Here is a 22566-nt window from a genome sequence, read left to right on the forward strand (position 1 = left end):
ATGGCGTCAGAATGGTTTATCCCTGAATCTGAAGGGACGTGTGTATCAAGCTACAGTACAGGCTGTTTTGTTGTATGGCTGTGAGACTTGGCCTATTCGAGCAGCGGATGGGACATGTGTTGCGTACGCCGAACTATCGTTTGCCGAAAAGAGTGCTGTTTTCCATGCCCAACTCAGAGTGGCGTAAACAGCGAGGTGGCCAACCCTTGACTTGGCAGAGGAATATGAAGAAGATCACGAAACGCTTGGGTGTTGTCAGTGCTACTCGCCTCCCCGGATGGGGACCGCGTGACCCTCACTGCGCCTGGTTGGAGATATGGCTGCCAACCGATGTCAGTGGCGTTCTTGTTGTCAGTTTCTATCCAGATTGCCTGAGTGAATATCTGGAGGTGTAGGCACCTCGGAATGATTGTGGTAAGCTAGCACTAAGTCCCTTCCCGGTCCACCTTTAATCTTTTATTTACAATAAGGCTTTCAAATAAGTCATGGTTGTACGGCAGTGAAGCATCGATGTTGAACACTGATGTCATGCTGTCGATGATGATGATGATGAGTGGACGGAATTTTTTATTAAAAAACTCAAATCTCCCCATACTACTAACAGCGATGTTTCAGTGGCATTTAAACCTTTTACGGAGAAGTGATTGAAACGGGCAATGCAAGAGAGTGAAAAGATTAGATTACTATTGCTGTAAGTACCTTGGATTTAAGATGCCGTTACTTTCTAACACAAAGGAATCTTTGATAAGTAAGAACGTATTTGCCAAAAAGAGAGTCCATCTAAAGAGGCCTACTGCACTTGATGGCTGATATCTTATGGGATTAGTCTTATTTCATCGTTCTTCTAATCAACTACTGGATATCTTTAAAGCGATCTTAATCGGTGAAGAATTTCTTTGCAATTATTTACTGTTGTTTTTGATACGTTGTTCCAAAATAATCACATTTCTCACACACAACGAATAAATACGGGCGGTATGAAAAAGAACTGTTTCTGAGTGTTTTGAACGTTTCAGCCGACCACAAAATAAACTGCAGCTGAAGGCTGTCAAAGCAGTTTGAGTGACACTTTGGTGAGAAATTGTTTTGAACATTGCTGAGCAAGCTGCGTCAGACCTCATGTCTATGAATGTGTTTCACACCCGCTTCTGTTAGCTAGTCTCTGTGACAAAAGATGGAGAGAAGCGAGGCCGCGTTGGAAGAAAAATGCTTAATTCCTCAAATTTTTTTAGTGTGGTGAACAACGCAGGATGGATACGCTGCACAACCTTCTGCATTGTCGACCACCTCGGTGTGTGAGTGTGGACAGGCCGGCTTGAAAAATGCTAAAACCTGTCCAACTGACAGGGGAATAAATCATTTTTCGGTGGTGCTATGGCATTACGTGATTAAGTGCGCATAGGATTCGTATATGTCAGGTTGATTGACTTCCTGGTCGAAAAAACACTAGATGTGATATTCTTGGCAAAACGAACTTTAATTCATGCGACTGAACACCCCCGGGGAAGAATAGAATGGACTAGCATTCGAGAGCCATAGAAAAAGTGCTCAGGTAAGCAACGGTGCAATCCTAAAACAGTTACAAGAAAGTTAACTTTTTACTTTTTTGAAACAGAGGAGAAGGGTTATCTATCGGGCACTTGGAAAATCTACGAAGCCTGTCGTTTTTGCCTGCAGTTTGATATCTGAGTCCATTTAATTACGTCTGTATGAGTGGAGCATTTGCGCAGTTTCAATTTTTTTCGTTTTAAGCCCTGTTTTCCTTAGGTATCTAGGTAGCGCATTACAAACACATATATATCTACAGGTGTATCAGAGTAACGGTGATACTACTATTGAGGGAGGCATGCGAGTAGTATGTTTTCTTCCTGTAAATTCGCTTGAAAAGGGAGATCTGTTGCGGAGTTTGTGAACTCGCTTTGTAGCATTGTTTTGGACTTGAGCAACACTCATGCAATTGAGTAACAGCCAATGAATATCCAGGAAAGTTTAGGAAGACGTGTTCAAGATAAGTTGAATAATCAGTTTTGTAAACAAGATGCATTTGAGAGTTTTGCTCCCCTGTCCAACAGTCTGTAACTGGTCTGTTGGCATTTTCCGATGAATAACTCCTCAGCGAAGGCCTTCTTCTTTTCACCAGTACGAATAAACTACCAGTAAAATCGTCATTCGACGATGCTGATTTTGAAACCTATTCAGAATTATACAGCTTATTTATAGGCTTGCAGACTCAAAGGTTACAAAAGCAATCGTACACAGTTCATTCTATCACTTGTAATCGGCTCTATTTGTACAAGAACATAGTGGGATGACGCCACAGTGGGTTCCTAAACAGCAGTTCATTTCCCATTAAATTGTGCAAATAAGACGGATTTACATTCATAGACTATAAATGAAATTTTATTAAATAAAAATGCGGAATAGTCTCGTCTTGTGGCACGACCAACGGTTCAGCGATAATGAGTGGACAAGCTGGCCTTCTGCGGAACAAGCAGAATCTGCGAAACTTCAGACTGAAAACTGACGTTTCAACGCATGTTTCGTGGCACTATTTCACCAAGGGTACTGCTTCTTCCTGGTTTGGTCAACAGCTTGAGTAACTGCACTTGAGACTGCACTTGCTTGAGACTGAGACCCGTAAAGTGTCGAAATTCGGGTAGGGGCCCAAAGCTAGGAGCACTGTTACATGCATGCAAAGTGCAACTCATTGTTCCCACTTCATTCTCTTAGGTCAAATCAGTATGAAAAGCACGGGGCTGTGTACGCTTTGATTTGCGGAGACACGAGGCGACAACTCAGCTGTACGAATAACGCCAGAAGATACAAAAAATAGTATTGAATGGATTAGTGCGAATCGCCCGGTTGAAACTCAGATGAATCGGTCGAGAAAGCAATATTGCAGCGCTGGAATTCACCCTCTGGGAGAAAGGCTACTCTATGCAAGCGAATGCTGTCTGGCGGATTAATGCGCATTTTAACGGTAGGTATTCGTTTTACCAGATATTGCCTCATCCATGGATCTAATCGCTGAATGGTTACTGATTCTCGTGTCGCACCCGATAATTACCAAACCGAAAGCATGGAATTTTTTTGGACGTTTGCGACCAAAGAACGCGAACTTGCCTTTCTGAAGTTTGTTCATAGTCATACCACCCTCGTTCGAACAGTCGTCCTCCTGTCCTAGGCGTCCACACCAAAGGGAAGCACTGAACTCGAGTTCCGCTCTTATTATAGCTCATCAGCAGTGCATATCCAGTGATCGTGTCTGGATTTGAACCCCAGACATCTGACATCCGGGTTCCCAAAACAAATTACTTTTTATCCACTCCAAAATGGCGAATTTTTCCTTTCGTTAAACTCAGTTATGCATCAGTATTCCATTTGATGTTTGATGTCTACTTTCGCCAGAACAACAGACGTGTAAATATTCTGTCAACCGATGCTCTTTTCGTGGTTGTTGATCTCCGTAGCAAACACGGCTATGTTTATGGACATATTACACTGAAAGCAGTCTGCGGACAGGGTTATCAAAGGATCGTTCTCATCAAAACTTGCAGGATGGAGTAGTTAAACAAATTAACCTTGCGATGGTTATCAAACGACAAGTACCTTCCAGAAAGTTGAACAATCATTCGGGTTATAGGGCTAGACCGTGGCATCTAATTTGTAGGCACTTTTAAATATTTTAGACATCTTGCAACCAAATATCCACATGACCAAAATTACACTGAATGCAGATTATACAAGCTTTTTCACGTTCAATGTCACGGGCTAGACGGAACTTCAGATCATCGTTAGAGGAAAATTTTCAGATCGGACGTAAGTTTGGATTTGATCCTAGCCAGAAATTTCGTTGGACGTCTTGACAGCTGAAGACTTTTCGCATAACGCTTTCACGCATCAGTGTTTGATTTCCGAATGAACAAGTGTCAAGATTGACGGGATTACATTTCGAGGCACATACCGAACTGTCATTACACTGCCTCGGAAAGAATTCCAGCCTTCAAAAACGTCCGCCTGAGAAGGCATCTGATAACAGAGTAAGGGTTATTCCACTTTGTTGATTTGATTGGCCCGATTCTAAAAATATGATTTGTGTTTTGATGACCGAGTTTTTCCTGCTGTCATGCTCCAAAAGTTCGTTATGATTACGTTTTTATAAAGTAAAACTTTTGTCCCAAATTCAGCGCCTCGCGAAACATCTGCTGTTGTCCTAACGAATTTTGACGACATTTCGACGACGCTTATTTCTGCTTGGGGCGGAGATATGAGACTACGGAAGAAGTGTTTGAGACAGCATCTGAACAGGCACAGTTCACTAGAATATTTCACCCAACCTAAGTCCAAACATTTATGGCCGAGCATTGGTGTTCGCGCAAGAGACTAATCCGTGTGTGGGACAGTGTAGGATAGGTTGAGCGCTGTGAATGTCTGTCTGAATTACTTGGACTATTCGAATGGAACAAACCGACATTGACTGTTATAAAGTGGTGCGCTCTAAACTTCATCCTGTTGCCTTGTACATTGGATCGTTTCTACGAAACCTAGAGTTACTGAGGATTTCGAAGGTTAGAATTTAAAGAGAAAACTACAAATTGGTGTTTGAATGAATTTGAAATGATCTCATCAGCAAAATAAGCTGGGACTAAGAGAGATACTTTTGTCTTCGTCTGATTGTACAATTTGGACGCTGAACTGAGCGTCCAGTATGAAAGCCATTACCAGCGAACTCAGCTGCGCTGGTCATTGCCGTCTTCCTGGGTGGGGACCCCGAGACGAGCCACATCAATGACTAGAGACATTGTCAGATATGGCCCAGTCGCGCCTTCAATGGCGCTTGTGCATCCAAGCTATTGCCTTCAATGCGTAGCTCCTTTTCCAACCCCCCTTCACTTGACAGCCCACTGACAGTGCTGGATTTATGCATCAGTTTGTCAGCTCCCGCCTGCAATGCGCAGCTACCTACCCCTTCCCCCAAATCTTCGATGAACGAAACTGCGGCAGCTACAACCACTGTACAACGAGTACGCGGTTATTACAGCTGACAATGATAATAATAATAATAATAATAATAATAATAATAATAATGACTGTACAATTTCCTTTCGCTATTTCGTGCTTAACCAACTATCCTTATGTGTACATACCTATTACCGGAAGAAAAATTTGTAATTGTTAGGATGGTTGCTTCATGAGACGGAATCGATCGTCATTATCATCCACACAAAGTGAGTTACGATAAGCCTTACTCCAATCTCAACCAAGCAGTCATACGTATCGTAATTCCCCTTGTTTAAAAAAAGAGTTAAGATTAGAAGAAAAAAGCCAGTGCAACCAAACTGAAGAGATACCGCTTGTATCTCGGAATGCTCTGCTCATTCACAGTAGCTACGTGGCCAAACACTTTGGTAGGCAAAGGGAGAGAAAATAACTTTAGATGACTTGGATAACTTTCAAGCTAGTGTTCTGTGAAAGTTGCTGGTTATCTGTCGGAAGCAACGGATTTGCTTCCAGCGTGAGAAGCAAATGAAACATTTTGCGTGATTCATCTTGTCACCAAAACAAGTGTGGCCAAACTGTTGAGTTGAGTGTCATGCTTTTCTTGTCGTTCGTCAAATATCTCCCCACAATTCAACATATGTACCGGAAATTTATCATCGCAACGTAAAGTGTTCCCCCGGAGAAAATGCGTTATTAATTTGAAGTTTGCTGTGACTCTCTAAAGCCAGTAAGTGTCATTTTGTTAGTTTTTATCGTGTTTGTCGGGGGGTGGGCTTCATTCTTGTTAGTCCAAGAGTAAGAATCTTGCACGTAAACACCTACCGTATGATATGAGGTGTGTGTGTGCATGCGGGATCCCAGTATCTGTCAGCCGCCAGCTGAACCAGCAGTTGTCACCTCCTGCTAACATCCACTCCCCTAGACAATCAAAGGAAGGCACACCAACCAGAAGGGAAATAATTCTAATTCATTAGTTTTCCCTAGCTGGCCATAAATCAAACCGAAATTCAATAGGGCGCATGAGAGCTGGCAGTCCAATCACTCTTCTCCCAACCTCATTTTGATCCGACTAACTTAGCTTGCCCCCCCCGGCAGCACGCGAAGCACAGTTTAACTCAGTTTTTGTTCTGACATTCAATTAATACAACCAGTGAGCGATACATTTGTTCTTGTTGTGGTTGTTTTCGTTGTGGCAAACGAGGTTGAGGAAGTAGAAAACAACACGCGTTAGACGGGGACAAATAAAAACAACGCGAGATCGCTGTGTGAAAAAGCATGGAGAGAATTTGGTTTGTAGCTAGCTACGTTTTGGGACACAACCCAGCAAACACGTTCTCTAATGAATGTGTTTAGCCAAATCATCAAAAGTTTTGTGAATGCGGATAATTTGGTCAAATTTTCTGTAATAAAAAAGAAACTTTTACCCAATTCTTGGATTGGTGGATCTTCAAATTAGAACCATACTGTGGAACAGCGTGTCGTCTCTCGTAAAAGCTCTTCAACCCTGACAGAGATCTTTAGAAGTACCAATGATCTGACAGAAATTATCAAGCAAACCTTAGGGACATGGTTCGTCAGGGTAGTCTTGGGAACACACACTTCACGAGCGAAGTTTCACGGTGACTTGACTTCAAGCGAACGCAGAGCAGACAAAAACTGCTGCTACTGCCGGTGGCTTGCGTCTCTACCATTTTACAAATTGGAGGGCCTCGTTGAAGATTGCAACCGTTACAGATAAGCCAATGGTCTCGGGGTGCTTCCTTTGTCAGAATGTCATGGGAGAATGATTCCCTAATACAGGTTATTTTTGTGTGTCCACGAGAGACATAGCGGGACCTCTGATTACGATAACATTCAGAAGTTACTATTCTCAGCATCGGTTTACTCTGTCATCATCTGATGGATCCCTCAAATGCAGTGGTTCACATTTCCTAAAGTCAGATTTTCGATTCAAAGGATTTTCTCATGTTTGAACTTTATCACCATCTTCTAATTTGACCGAGGTGACCTCAAACAGATCAATGAAATGATTTCAAGATTCAAGAACCCAGGATATCACTCAGAATAAACATATGTTGCCGAGTTGTGCTTTTAACCGTGAAAGAAAATACTTACTGTGTGCCACATTGCAAGACTCTTGGAACCAAACTAGTCATTGTTGCGGTTCCTTTTGGAAGATCCTTCAGGAAGAATGTTGGCCTTCTTAAGAGTGGTTATCAGGGTGACCTGAAAACAAGTCCAGAAGAGAGATGTTTATAGCAAAAGTGTGCGTGCATACTCTTCTTGGTGATCCTTAAAATAGCTCTCATGTCGTGAGAAACATTGTTCTCACATTTTATGCCCAGCGGATTTGCCTGAATCGTATCAGTGAGTGAATAGCAATCAGTTTGCCCCTCTCAAGCTTGGCCACTTCGGATTGTGAGCGTTATCCCATATGGATTTAGGTGATCTTAGTATGTGATATTTTAAAATGACCTTACCTGAGGAGATCAAGCGATCGTGCATTAAAACTCTCCCCCTGCTTATTTACATCAGTAGAATAAACGGAGCTAGGTTTAGTACAAAAGCTTGAACTCGGTTCACCAATACATATATTATCTTCCACGTATCTTTGCATATCTCACGAGGTTACCTGGCCATCCAGGCTTGCTCAAGCGTCTTCTTTGTATCAGTTGGATTTTTCAGCCAACTCGACAATCATTCATCCGTAACGAAACCAAAAGTCAAGATGCTGAAACGTGTATGACACGTGTTGTTTAATCGTATGTTTCTGCAGTTTGTTAATTGCCACATGTGTGTTGCGCGTAGTAAGATGCTGAAACGTGTATGACACGTGTTGTTTAATCGTATGTTTCTGCAGTTTGTTAATTGCCACATGTGTGTTGCGTGTAGATTTCACTCCCCTGACAATTCATTTATAATGTTTACAACAGAAAATGTTATCTGCATTAAACCACTCAGTGGAGACATCATAATGCTTATTTTATCTTATTATACAGTCCTCAATGCACTGCCTGCCTTGTTTTGTCTTCATAGTCGCTGGTCGCGTGACACCACGCACAATCCTCACCACAGGTTTGTCCTGAAAACCTATTTTACGGGCTAGCACCCAGGCAGTCAGTAGGCTGTGTGCGCTCTACGCAGCTGGACGCAACGGTCGCCACAGGAGACTAACTCAACCTCGGTTGACTCATCGGAGCATCACACTGGCGTGTAAACCGCGATTTCACCGAATAACTATGTACTTACTTACCTAAAGTGGCAGTTTGTGCCAAACTGCGAACTTTTCATTGAAGATGCCTTGATTCCAAGGGGAGTGCCTCGGCGCGTGTTACAAGAGATTTTATATAAAACATTTCCTGTACAAACAGGTAGACATTTCCAATATGTGCATGAAGAGGATTGTAGCATTTTCAGTGGAAGGGTCTTGTACACGCTGACCTGGCGGGCTGACTTGTGATCCCAAACTCAAACAGTATCACGAAAAAACAAAGGATATACTTCCCATAAACGTGAATGTGCTTTTGGTTTATGATGCATCCCATAGATGTTTCTGAGAGCTGAGACATGTAGTTGCCTGGTATGACTTTTGGGTATTGAATTCCTTTAAAATTATACATTTGTTATGCTTAGGAGAGACACTGGAAGCATACTAAAGCATACTAAAATTCACACACTTATTGAAGTAGCAATGTGGACTTCAACAAACACAAGTAAACTTGGTGAGCACGGGAGATTTGACTGAATTTGCTGCACACAGTCCGCCTCATGTTTCAGTTGGTACGATATCCGAGATATCGCGCACAAGATTTCCGAAAACTCTTCGACAGCCCACGACCGGTTTTGCTCTTCTTGAGGCTCATCAGGTAGGCACAGTCCCCGTACAACTGCCTATTCGTGAGAATTTGATAGCGGTCTGAACAAACTGTGGATTGCAACGTATCACTCTTGCAATCCCATTCTGATAGTTCAATTGCTAGTGTTGATCTGCAGGCACTTGTTCGAGGGTTGCAGCCTGGCATATTGTCCGCCGCATTTGTATCGTGCTCGTATTACCCTGGTTCCGAAAGTCACAAATCCGATTTCTGCTTACAAACTGAGACAGATCTGCGTGTCATCAAATCTTGTCCGAGGCTTTCGTAAGATTTTGCTGATCGATGGAGCCGTAAATTGCAACCACCCTTACTCCAGCTTGCGTTTCTGCATCGAGATGGTTGTTCGAAAGTTACGTCGGCGTTACGAGCCGTGCTTCGTCGCCCTTCAGCAACTGCTTCTAGTTCGATGCATCGCACATATCTGTGAGAATGCTGTAGCAGTTATCCTCAATTCCGACGTTCACTGCCACAGAGGTGTGAGGGAGAGAGATCCACTCTCTCCAATATTGTTCATTGAGGTAGTGAGTGAGGTTCTTAGATTGTCGATGCCGCAACTAAGATGCCAGTTCCATGACATCCTAGTAGATGGTTTTGCCTTCGCTGACGACTGGTTCGTGTCCAGCTCGCCTTAAAAAAATTGAAGCTGCTGCGGTCAAGTTGATAACAGCTGGTATGAAGATAAACGCCCGAACGATGAAAGCGCCTGCGATTTGTGGGGACAGGAAACACCGGGCGACAGCGGTCTCGGTTTAAACTTTTTACTTCTCCGAGGAACTTATCGATCCTCTGGATCCAACAGACATATTCGGGCTTTCACTTGCTTTCGAGGAGAAGGAAATCTGCCATCATCGACAGCAGCGCTTCTACTGCTCGATGAGTTTACGAGTGCCCCGTTGAAATCGCACCAAAGAATGAAGATCGCAAGAAACTACCTGGAGCCGAGGCAGACATATTTGCTTGTGTTAGTCCAAGTCCACCGAAACACGCTCAGAAGGCCTGACAATTACATCAGACAGTTTATTAATGACTGGCTACGTCTACCGAAGGACGCCCTAATCAGCTTCTACCACGTCGGTAAACAACATGGGGAGTTCGTCTCACAAGGGTGAGTGCGGTCACCTCGTTACAGCGAAGGAAGCGTACGGAAAAGCTTCTGTTTACCCTATTCCGGGTACCACGCTGTGTGATCAATGATTTTCCATTTGATAAAGTGTTCCGGATTTCAGCATTCCAATCCAAGTCCAGGTTGTAAGCGTACGAACCAAGAAACAGCTGGTGACTGCTTGGGGTGGTAGTCTGCACAAGAGCGTTCGCGGGTGCGGTTTATGAAAATTGTTCGCTTCGCCTCTGTTAAATCAATGCCTTGTATTTCCAGAACGAGTGTTTCCTTGGATGTTTATCCAGCTCCGATGCGACCTTCTTAGCACGACGGTCAGAAGCACTCATTAAGGTCATGGTGGTCAGACGATCTTATGTCGTTGAAACTATGGCCAACCGGAGAGTTTGGTGCATATTTCGCAATCCTGCTGGATCACGCATGACGCCAGATGTGCTCGTCATAATCGGGTTGCAGGGGAACTTGCAAAATGTCTCCTTGGACTGGGGTACACCGTCTTCGAGGAGTTGAGAGCCCCTACTTCTACGTGGTTCATCAAACCTGACCTAATCGCTGTTCGAGATCGCCGTGCAGCTGCGATAGACGTCAGCATAGTCTCGGATGGGCGTGCAGAGACAGTGTGGAATGAGAAGAAGCTGAAGTATGGTGCTGATGAACATTCTCTCAGTAATTGGTCGTGACGTTGACTTTTTGTTCCACCATTCGATGATCATCTCTTATCGAGGGATCTGCTTTCCTCAGTCCGCCAAGACTGTTATTGGGGCTTCCTAAGGCCACAGTCAATGACGTGTGTTTGCTTACCATTGCGGACTCTGGGTACTTATGACACTTTTATGCGTGGTACATGGCGCTGAATGTACATTTTTGCCCCTGACTTTCAAACCTGACCGAGTATGACGGACAGTTTGTGCCCGATATGCATGTCTTGACTGTGCCAACGCCTACCACACCTTGTGGAGCATTTATCACTGTTTGTCCTTTCTGCAGGCGCTGGTCATCACGCGCGTGTTTCCATAACAAACATTCTTACATAAGTTGGGATTGATGTTGTCTAACTGGGAATCTTGGTGGCACACCTTCGAATAGAACGTTTCCTTCGTTTTATCGGATATTTTCCTGTAGTTCTTCCTCATCTATCACTTGGATTTACTTTTCATGTTTGTGACCATGGTCTTCAAAAAAAAGAGAAATAAGCATTAAGCCTACTACTTTACTGTTAGTGGTATTTCTTGGTGGCACACCTTCGAATAGAACGTTTCCTTCGTTTTATCGGATATTTTCCTGTAGTTCTTCCTCATCTATCACTTGGATTTACTTTTCATGTTTGTGACCATGGTCTTCAAAAGTAAGAGAAATAAGTATTAAGCCTACTACTTTACTGTTAGTAGTATTTGATCATGACGAGAAAAATCAGTTCGTCATTATGTCACCGCTACCATTGAAAGTGCTAGATAAGTAATGCAAATTCTGGCTGGAGAGATCTACCGAACCTGTCTTGTCCTCTTCCATGGCATTCAACTATAGTTCTTCGGGGGTCCTACACAAATGCATACAACAAGACAGAATCTGCTGGAATCGATTTCTACATGATGGCGTAGGTGAACCAACGACTGTTTTTTGAGCATTTAAAATCGAAGAGTAGTTTGTGGGTCGGCTGATTGATTGGGAAAAATCACTCGATAGCAGTGGTTGAAAAGAAATAAAAGAATAGTTTACGGCTTATGGTAGGCCAGTTTGCCCTACTTCTTTCCTTCGTTGTTAAGTTTTCTGGCTACAACCGTGATACTGTACACCTGGAGCCCCCATACGCTAACCTATATTACCCGTTTTTTATTGTAGTCCGGAAAATGTGACCAGGTCCTGAAAAAGCAAACGCAATTATGTGTTACTATCTATCTATCTATCTATCTATCTAACTACCTATCTATCTTCTATCTATCTATCTATCTATCTATCTATCTATCTATCTATCTATCTATCTATCTATCTATCTATCTATCTATCTATCTATCTATCTATCTATCTATCTATCTATCTATCTATCTATCTATCTATCTATCTATCTATCTATCTATCTATCTATCTATCTATCTATCTATCTATCTATCTATCTATCTATCTATCTATCTATCTATCTATCTATCTATCTATCTATCTATCTATCTATCTATCTATCTATCTATCTATCTATCTATCTATCTATCTATCTATCTATCTATCTATCTATCTATCTATCTATCTATCTATCTATCTATCTATCTATCTATCTATCTATCTATCTATCTATCTATCTATCTATCTATCTATCTATCTATCTATCTATCTATCTATCTATCTATCTATCTATCTATCTATCTATCTATCTATCTATCTATCTATCTATCTATCTATCTATCTATCTATCTATCTATCTATCTATCTATCTATACATGTGTGACCTTTGTTGAAGGTGTAACTCAAATAAGTAATTTTTCCGTCTACAGGAATTGTGCATGGTTTTCAAGAAAATGTGCAGCACAAACGTCGCCCTAAACTATAGTTGAGTAGTTGAGTAGTGATCAAGGACGTCAGAGTTACCTTTTGTCGGTTTGAGCGGGCACCATCAATTTCGCTGTGGTTAACACCTTTCAGTTTAAGGAAAGCGTTCAGCTGTAGCGACCTTTCGGTGCCTATCTGCCATGCCACCTGAAGGAAGCACGAGGGCTGGGATATTGCCAGGTTGCCCAAGCCTAGACAGGGGAAGTCGAGTGGCATAGGTCGGTTTCGAACCACGGACCTTCCAGTTAGTAGATTCGCGCTCTAACCACCTGAGCTATCTCGGCCCCACCTTTCAGATTGCTTGCTTCTGACCTCTTGGATCACGCCATTCTCATTCGTTTGTTGTTTGTCAAATTCAGCAGTTTAACTTGCAGATATGGTCGCTAAGCTATGAAATCTTCTGCGCCCACTGGATGGATTATCTCTTTGGAGTCGTGTTGATGCGGAGACGCTGCAACCTGTGGCTGCCAACTGATATCAGTGGCGATCGTTTTGTCAGTTTCTACCCAGATTACCTGATTGAATATCTGAAGGCACCTCGAAATGATTGTAGTAAGCTAGCACCAAGTCACTTTTATTCTTTTCTTCACAATAAGGCTTTCATATAGGAAAAGTTGTCGGTTTCTCCTTCCGAGGTGAATTGAATGGCAGTGTGGGCCTTATTGAACTCTTGTTGGAGTGATTCCAATTCGTCTTTGTTGTTAACAACGGCGAAGACGTCGTCAACATATCGGCAGTAGTGTTGCATGGCATGCTCTACCGTCAAATTGACGGCGTTGCCATGGGCTCACCACTGGGCCCAATGCTAGCCGACATTTTCATGAGTAAACTTGAAAATGGTCCCTTAAAGGCTTTCATATGGATCATGGTTGTACGGCAGTGACGCATCAGTGTTGAACACTGATGTCATTCTGTTGTTGTTGATGATGATGATGATGATGGTGATGGTGATGATGATGATGATGCTGAGGCGGAGATTGATAAACGTAAACATGAATTATCTTTAATCCTCTAAACTCTAAATAACCAAGGCGAGATTACAGTTGCAAGCGGCAGAAGCTGAAAAAAAGTGCAAACATTTGGCAAATAGAAAAAGGAACGAGCCAAACCTGCCCATTGAGGCACACACATAATTGCCAGTACATAAAATATTTTGCACCCAGCACTCATTACTTGATCCGTCCGGATTTTTGGACTGCCAACCACAGCACAGCAACAGTACCTGGACACAGGCGCACATCACGGTGCACGACAATGCAAGCAAATATTTTTCCAATCTCTACTGGCGTCTGTCAATCTTTATAACTCTCTCTCTCTCTCCTTCTCCGTTCCCCTGTTGGTTTCGCGCTGCCCTGCTGCGCTGACTGATTGGAGTTCGGGTTACGGAGAGTTTAATTACTATCCGTACTGCGAGCATTGCCAGCTTTGTGATCACCACCATCACCACTCTCTACCACCAAATACTCACACGGTAATTGCCTTTCACCCCGGGGTAGAAACCCGCTCCATCCCAACCTGGTTCACCAGATGGCCAACAGTTTTGTACCAAGCCAACAACCGTCCGAATCGAGACTAAAGCAGAGGACCGAATTTCGGAATCGAAGCAGGTGTGGTTGCCATCTTTTGCCCTAGCTATCAGTCCATCCATCCGTCTAGCATTCGCCTTATCAACCGCGTAGGAATCATAGCAGCGAAACATCATTTTGGTCAAATTCACCATCTTTAAGCAAGGGTTGAAATGTTCCGTCTGTCAAGAAATTTCGCTTGGGTGTGGTTGCAAAACGAAGTTGGATAGGAATGAGAAAAAAACACGGAGCGCGTGTTAGCCCATTCTGGAACTGGTGGCAATCGTTGGTGGATTAATGAACAAGGGTACAAAAACGAACAGCCAGTATGAATATACACCAAAAGACAAACCGACCGTTTTAACTTGAATGGGGAAGAATCTCTACTTCCTTGCACAGAAATAAAAGTAGTATGGTTGGTACGTTGAAGTAGGAAAAATGATGGTTTTCAATTTTAAAGTTGTGTGACAACTATGTCAAATGCTAAATGGAGGATATGGGTGGATCTCAAGAGCACTTAATCCATTATAAGAATCAGCCACACAAGACATATATCCGGGGTTTTCAAAATTTTCCGATGATATTGATTTGTTTTATCGATCTGTGGAAATCGCGTTCAAGCAGCTTTCGGAGGAAAAGCTATTGTTTTGTACCAGTGACAGCCTTTGTTGCTTGATTTCTAAGAAGAAAAACTTGTTGCATGATAAAGAATGTTCATGCTTCCGCAATCAGCGAAGGTCATTCACCTGAATGTGATGTATTGCTTTAACAAACCCTCTGTGGCCTCTTTTGCTCCACAAGTGGTGCCTTTGTTGCTTCTAAGAAGAAAACCTTGTTGCATGATAAAGAATGTTCATGCTTCCGCAATCAGCGAAGGTCATTCACCTGAATGTGATGTGATGCTTTAACAAACCCTCTGTGGCCTCTTTTGCTCCACAAGTGGTGTTTTATATTGCAAAATTATCTAAAAAAGTTGGACTGTTACGCACAATGATACCCCAGAGCAGCGCCGAGAAACGCAGTAGTAACCAGTGTGGTGCCTCTTTAAGTAATGTGTGAACAATTTCAAAACGGGACAAAGTCATTCCATCAATAATTCGTTCTAGAGAATAAATAGATCCTTGTACCGCTTTTGATAATATTTCCCACTAGGTGCACGAAATAAATAATACAACCAGTGCAGATAACAACCGCATGGTTATGGCCCAACAATGACCAGTGATTGATAATCGATACTAATTCTTTGATTGGAAATTCTCAACAATTCTAGAAGGAACTGTGGGTATGGAACAAAATTTCTGCCCAATAAAGCACATGGGAACTTTTCGTCATTGATTAGATTGCCAGGGATGCAACATGAATCAGTCTTGACTGGTATTTGTGCCGATTCCATAAATCGAAGTGGACCAAATCACCTGAAAGAATCACCTGAAAGTTAACGTAAGTTGTCCACATCATCAGCTTCTTCTCCTCGCGTTTTCGTCTTTTATGGTTAAACTGAATCGCAGCAGTCAGATTTTTATCCAATGAATGGTCCGAAAAGCGGTAAACAAAATTAAGCAGTTTGATCAGCTGGTGCCCTCCGAGGCCACCATGTGAACGCGCTAACCCTGTATTCATATTTTTTAATGATTAAAGTACACCACCAATTTTTAGTTCATATCGAAAATTCACATATTCCGAATAAAAATGAATCAACTTAGCAAGAGATCGGCTTCAATCGGGGGTCATTTTTACGTAGTACTGCATCGAGGCGTTATCCAAAATATAGTACCCATCAGCCAGTTTATCAATTCTACCTTGAAAAACCAACGTTTCCGCAGTTATTTTCCGTGTGTCAGTCCAAGTGAGGTCATACTCTGCAAACATTAGTGGTAGGGATCCAATCCTTTGATCCTCTATCCTTGATTTAATTACCAGGAGCGCAAAGTGAAAAACAGCGGTGAGTACCATGGAAACGGAATTGGGAGTATAGGGTTGCAATCATTAGTCTGACTGTCATAGGAGAATTTTACAACAGATTATCCATTGTTATCCATAGACTAGCACTCAGTCGTTTCCACTTTGGTTGCGATTTCCCAAACTTCATTTTCTCGACGTTTGGAGAGAAGGCCATAATTTCAGGTAGATTTGGTGCAAGGTTTTGTCTAATTTTGTTTGTTGCATATATGCGGCGTTTCCACAACTTCTGTCTTTTAACTAGGCCGCGTTAAAATATTGATCGATATGAGGCATATGATTGAAATTCATTAGCATTCAAATTATCACGATGAGGTGGCAACGACCTTTGGATGAAGGACGCTTTAGCACAAAACTTCACCTTTTTATCTGACTGATAGTCGAATTACATCGCAAGAACAGTCAAGGGTTGAAAATTATTCAGAAAAGGGGTGTCTGTGAATTTTTGAGTTCCTTTTCCTCCCAAAAGCTTGCAGGGAAAAACTTCCATCCTGCAGAGGTTACTTTTTTTCGGATATTTTCTCGTGCGGTAATGTTGAGAATCACTCTGCATCAGGCACTTGGTTTTATATTGCAAAATTATCTAAAAAAGTTGGACTGTTACGCACAATGATACCCCAGAGCAGCGCCGAGAAACGCAGTAGTAACCAGTGTGGTGCCTCTTAGCGTTGAGAAACGCAGTAGTAACAAGCGCGGTGCCCCTGAAAGTAATGTGTGCACAATTTCAAAACGGGACAAGGCCATTCCATCAATAATTCGTTCTAGAGAATAAATAGATCCTTGTACCGCTTTTGATAATATTTCCCACTAGGTGCACGAAATAAATAATACAACCAGTGCAGATAACAACCGCATGGTTATGGCCCAACAATGACCAGTGATTGATAATCGATACTAATTCTTTGATTGGAAATTCTCAACAATTCTAGAAGGAACTGTGGGTATGGAACAAAATTTCTGCCCAATAAAGCACATGGGAACTTTTCGTCATTGATTAGATTGCCAGGGATGCAACATGAATCAGTCTTGACTGGTATTTGTGCCGATTCCATAAATCGAAGTGGACCAAATCACCTGAAAGAATCACCTGAAAGTTAACGTACGTTGTCCACATCATCAGCTTCTTCTCCTCGCGTTTTCGTCTTTTATGGTTAAACTGAATCGCAGCAGTCAGATTTTTATCCAATGAATGGTCCGAAAAGCGGTAAACAAAATTAAGCAGTTTGATCAGCTGGTGCCCTCCGAGGCCACCATGTGAACGCGCTAACCCTGTATTCATATTTTTTAATGATTAAAGTACACCACCAATTTTTAGTTCATATCGAAAATTCACATATTCCGAATAAAAATGAATCAACTTAGCAAGAGATCGGCTTCAATCGGGGGTCATTTTTACGTAGTACTGCATCGAGGCGTTATCAAAAAAATAGTACCCATCAGCCAGTTTATCAATTCTACCTTGAAAAACCAACGTTTCCGCAGTTATTTTCCGTGTGTCAGTCCAAGTGAGGTCATACTCTGCAAACATTAGTGGTAGGGATCCAATCCTTTGATCCTCTATCCTTGATTTAATTACCAGGAGCGCAAAGTGAAAAACAGCGATGAGTACCATGGAAACGGAATTGGGAGTATAGGGTTGCAATCATTAGTCTGACTGTCATAGGAGAATTTTACAACAGATTATCCATTGTTATCCATAGACTAGCACTCAGTCGTTTCCACTTTGGTTGCGATTTCCCAAACTTCATTTTCTCGACGTTTGGAGAGAAGGCCATAATTTCAGGTAGATTTGGTGCAAGGTTTTGTCTAATTTTGTTTGTTGCATATATGCGGCGTTTCCACAACTTCTGTCTTTTAACTAGGCCGCGTTAAAATATTGATCGATATGAGGCATATGATTGAAATTCATTAGCATTCAAATTATCACGATGAGGTGGCAACGACCTTTGGATGAAGGACGCTTTAGCACAAAACTTCACCTTTTTATCTGACTGATAGTCGAATTACATCGCAAGAACAGTCAAGGGTTGAAAATTATTCAGAAAAGGGGTGTCTGTGAATTTTTGAGTTCCTTTTCCTCCCAAAAGCTTGCAGTGAAAAACTTCCATCCTGCAGAGGTTACTTTTTTTCGGATATTTTCTCGTGCGGTAATGTTGAGAATCACTCTGCATCAGGCACTTGATAAACGGAAAAGTAAAAACAACCGACCAATCAAATCGTCGGGAAAAATGTTGTTCAGGGTAATTAAGCACACATTTAGAACACACATGCTGAAGTGCCTCTTGGCACCAAGGATATGCTGTCCAACAACTTAGATCATGCTTCAAGTAAAAAGCTGATCAATGCTTTTTTTGAACTTTTGCTGGATCACAGTTTTCAAAACATTCTTTCTGTGGCACACTGGTTAAGATGTGGGCGCGGGACTTGAGTAGACCACAACCGGGTAGCCCTGGCAGCTGTACGAAATTTGTGGACAGAGTGCTGTGAAGTGTGATTTCTTATGGTCGGGGTAAGATGGCTCAGTGGTTAGAGCACGAATTTACTGACGGGTTCGAATCCGACCTCTGCCTCTCGACTTCCTCTGTCTAGGCTTGGGCAACCTAGTAGTATCCCAGCCCTCGTGCAACCTTCGGGTGGCATGGCACCGAAAGGGTGTTACAGCTGAACGATTTTTTCTTATGATTGTCCTTATTACTTGTTTTTTTCTTCGATGTAAAATATTCTCAACTCTCCCCTGATTCCTTCTTTTGCTGGCTGTCACGCATGCCACAAGTCCATTAATCCTGCAGCTATTAACGCTGGACAAACTCTGCTAACCTAGTGTTCCAGGGGGTAATAAGTTGTCAACTACCTTGGGTTACTGAAGATCTCAGCCATTGGCGAGTGGTCACTAAACAGTTTGGTTAAGTTTGGTTCCTCATAGCCACACACAGCCAGCTTTAAGTTCCATAAGGCAAATATTTTAACTCAGTGCAAGAATCTTCCGTTGAACTAAGAAACTCCGATTCTAAAAATATTGCCCTGCGAAGCGATAGAACCCGAAAAATTGTATGGCTGAGATTAATACATTTTAACCCGTGAATTAAATGAGAAAAACAGTTCCAATCATTGAAAGTGACAAAAGGTTGACCAACTACGGAACTTTAATGTGGTATCAGGGTTGAAGAACTTGACTACAAGCAGCCCCACCGTAATGCACGTCACAATTTATTGGCAAATTTTTCTGACAGTTTTCGAGTAACTGATCATCACTCAGTGACTGGCATCATTAGGCTATTTAACAAGACCACTGAGGCGTTAATGTTCTATTCACACGAGGCATATAAGATGTTAGTAGTATCCTCACCAGCGATTGTTTTAAAGGGAAGCAGCCCGAGAACCAGGACCCGATATAGAACACTCGTAAACGATGCAAACAAGCTGTTCACCTTCGAAATGATTCGGGAAGAGGATCACCTGCCACCAGGTGTATTCATCTAATTTATCTGACTGTCTTACCTTTGGCTGTCTTTGGCCAGTCGGACAGTTGTATAACTCAAAGTCACAGGCCTTGAGGCAGCACAATGGTTGTAGGTTTCAGCCAGCGCGCTTTCACCTTCGACCATATCCGTCAGATGGCTTTCAGCAACACGGCCCCAGATGGAAAGTTCAGCGAGGTGATACCAGGCGATTGTAGCACAGTTGGCGAACAATTTAAGCGCGCCAGTTGTTTGGCGTAACAAGGTCACACGAGAATTACCCTGAAACACTCTGGCAAACTGGAAGATGGGACATGTTCATCTCCCGGTGGAAACCACTTGTTTTACCTAATACTGTATTTGCTGAGACTAGCCGGGTGTGAGATGCGTCGATATTCCTAAAACCCGCCTTCAAATTTTCTGTTCCTGCTACCTGCATCAAAAATAGCGCGCAGCTTAAGGTGATATTTAAGTATTATTTTTCCGTTTGGTTCCTCAAGTGTTTGCCTACTGAACCAAATTCAACTGATGGTTTCAAATGTCACTTATGTGACCTCTTTATAGGCTGAAGTACCGTTATTTTTTGGATCCATACAAACAACTTGGAATGAGTTTGTATGCAATTTGGATCAAAAATTGAGGTTTCTTCTCAAGAATGAGGCACTTTATTCTTGTGTTACAAGCTCCTGTGTTTGAAGAGACATCGTCCAGGAAACAAGCACTTTCGATCTGGTTTACTGAGTTTGGTGCAGTTTCGAAAAGTCTCGCTTCGTTGTAAGAAACAAAGTTGCAATCGTGGGAGATGAAAATATCGTCAGCGACACCTCCAAAATGGAGTAGTTTCATGAAGCATTACTGAAAACCACGGACCCTACGCTGAACGAAATTTTGATGGCTCCAGTGTATCCAAAAAACGCGACACCTCCAAAATGGAGTAGTTTCATGAAGCATTACTGAAAACCACGGACCCTACGCTGAACGAAATTTTGATTGGCTTCAGTTATCCAAAAAACACTTTCTATTTTGCTGCATACAGGTTGACAAAGAAACATCAAACCACCGAGAAAAGGTAGAAATACAAAATAGTGGGGAAAACCGACCAAAAAATTTGTGCCCCTCTGCCAGGAAGAGAATGTTCGTCTATTTCTGATTCTGGCTGGGAATTCTTGTTTGTGGCATTTACCAGGAACAAAAGTGTGGATAAAAGAATCGTGTGTAACTTCCCATCACATTCGCATCATGTGATCCTAGGGCATGTTGATCTCGTACCATGTGCCGTGGCATTTAGGAGTGGTCACAGGCGGAACACACGCTGTAATGAATAAATTATCGATATGGGTACCTTATCATTGGGGGAAAACCAGGACGAGCATATGCTATGTATGCATAATGTAGACCGATGGTTCAGTAACAAAAGTCACTGGGATGTGGGGAAAAAAGCATTTTATTGTTTAGGGATCTGGACACACTTGTGTTTCTCATGTCCTGAGCAGTAACAGACAGGTAGTAAGATCAACGAAACCGAAAGGCAGAAAGTTTGATCGGTAAATTTGAACAGCTTTAGGGATGGCACGAAGATTGCGCGAGGCGGATTCGTGCATCGGAATGTCGATACCCTTTATTATTGGATGCACAGATAAAAGTTAAAATCAGTCTTCTCAAGGTTATCCGCTTTGCTTGATTTTGGATTTGGGTTGCATGGGACCATGTCTTGCAAGCACTTTCACTTAAGAAGCGAGATTTTCTTTGCTACAAAAAACTGTTCTTTTCAACAAGTGACGTAGAAGGATACTGGGTGCCTGACTAGGCACGCGTTTCGGCTCAAGAAGGGATGAGAAGTAATCACTTTTTCACGCGGTACTAGTTTTGACGAGAGGTTCAACTGGTGAGTCTGATGAGCCCCAGTAAGTGTCAAACCTGTCGTGGGTTATCAAAGAGTTTTCAGCGACACCGTGAGAAAACCAAATTGATTTGCAAATGAGTGTATTTCTCGAGAACCGTATATTTTGTGTTCAAGTAGATCACGAGGTTGACGGAAACTCGGCTAATGCGCCTACCTGATGAGCCCCAAGAAGGGCGAAACCGATCGTGCGCTGTCGAAGAGTTTTCAGCAACCTCGTGAGTAGTCTCCTCTATGAAAGTGTTACTTTGTTTGGAAAGTCTAGAAAATAAGGTGAGCTGGGGCAATGCTCCTACAATTGCCCAAATTTTGTGGATTGTGTTCACTGTGTACAAGTCTTAACGTTTTCGGAGTACCCTGTAATCAGAAGTACCTATGAACACGGACAACACCTGATAGTTCTAAACAGATGGTCGTTGGTTTGCTCCCGTTTCACCACCAATCGGGGTAACATCATCAGTGTGTTTTTAAGGAGCGTGGTGGTGCGTAGCAAAGGGTCGGTGGTTGGCGGATTTCGGAATTTCCAGCACCTTCGAGTAGCTTTTGAAGTCATCCGTTATTATTTTAACGAAGAGTCAAACCCATATCGATAATTGTTACCGTTATGCTGATTAGAGATCGATGATTTATGGATGAGGTGAACTTTTGAGTAATTTAACCTTGTCTAGATCATCAGTTAAATTGTTTCCTCGCTTTGCAAGCAAAGGTATTAATTGAAATTATGCTGATAGTTTTAAGAAATTTTTCACGTCTTCTTTGTGTAGCGACTGTAATGAAATTTGAAACTCAATATACGAAACGTTGATGAAGGCCATAGACAGTCGCAGGTTCTGTAATCGAGGTTTATTGTCGTCCGTGGATGTTTAAATCGATTTTTAAATCGAAAGATGAATCCCGATGATAGTAACGGATTGCTTAGCCAATTTATGCTCATTTGCAAACCAATTTGGTTTTGCGAGAGACTCACCTGGTACCCAGCTGAATCTTTCGTTTATGATGTTCTCAGGCAACTGAATGTGCTGCACCAGGCCGCCTCATGTTTCAGTCGCTACGATATTTGAAATATCGCGATACATGTATATTTGTAATGTACTACTCATAAGGTTGCTGAAAATCCATCGACAGCCCACCACCGGTTTCGCCCTTTTTGGGG

At 42.4% G+C, this 22566-nt stretch overlaps 1 protein-coding gene across 1 annotated transcript; it reads left to right on the forward strand.

Annotated features, from left to right (window-relative positions):
- Positions 1-224: 224 nt before the first annotated feature.
- Positions 225-10847, forward strand: T265_00591 (hypothetical protein; the record flags this gene model as incomplete). Its single annotated transcript, XM_009164419.1, has 9 exons — positions 225-389; positions 4809-5031; positions 8001-8076; positions 8914-9486; positions 9520-9981; positions 10088-10184; positions 10252-10480; positions 10507-10659; positions 10735-10847. The coding sequence occupies 9 exons, from the start codon at positions 225-227 to the stop codon at positions 10845-10847; spliced, it is 2091 nt and encodes a 696-aa protein (XP_009162683.1).
- Between the last annotated feature and the right edge of the window lie 11719 nt (positions 10848-22566).

Source organism: Opisthorchis viverrini (assembly GCF_000715545.1).
Source record: "Opisthorchis viverrini unplaced genomic scaffold opera_v5_6, whole genome shotgun sequence".
Lineage (NCBI taxonomy): Eukaryota > Metazoa > Platyhelminthes > Trematoda > Opisthorchiida > Opisthorchiidae > Opisthorchis > Opisthorchis viverrini.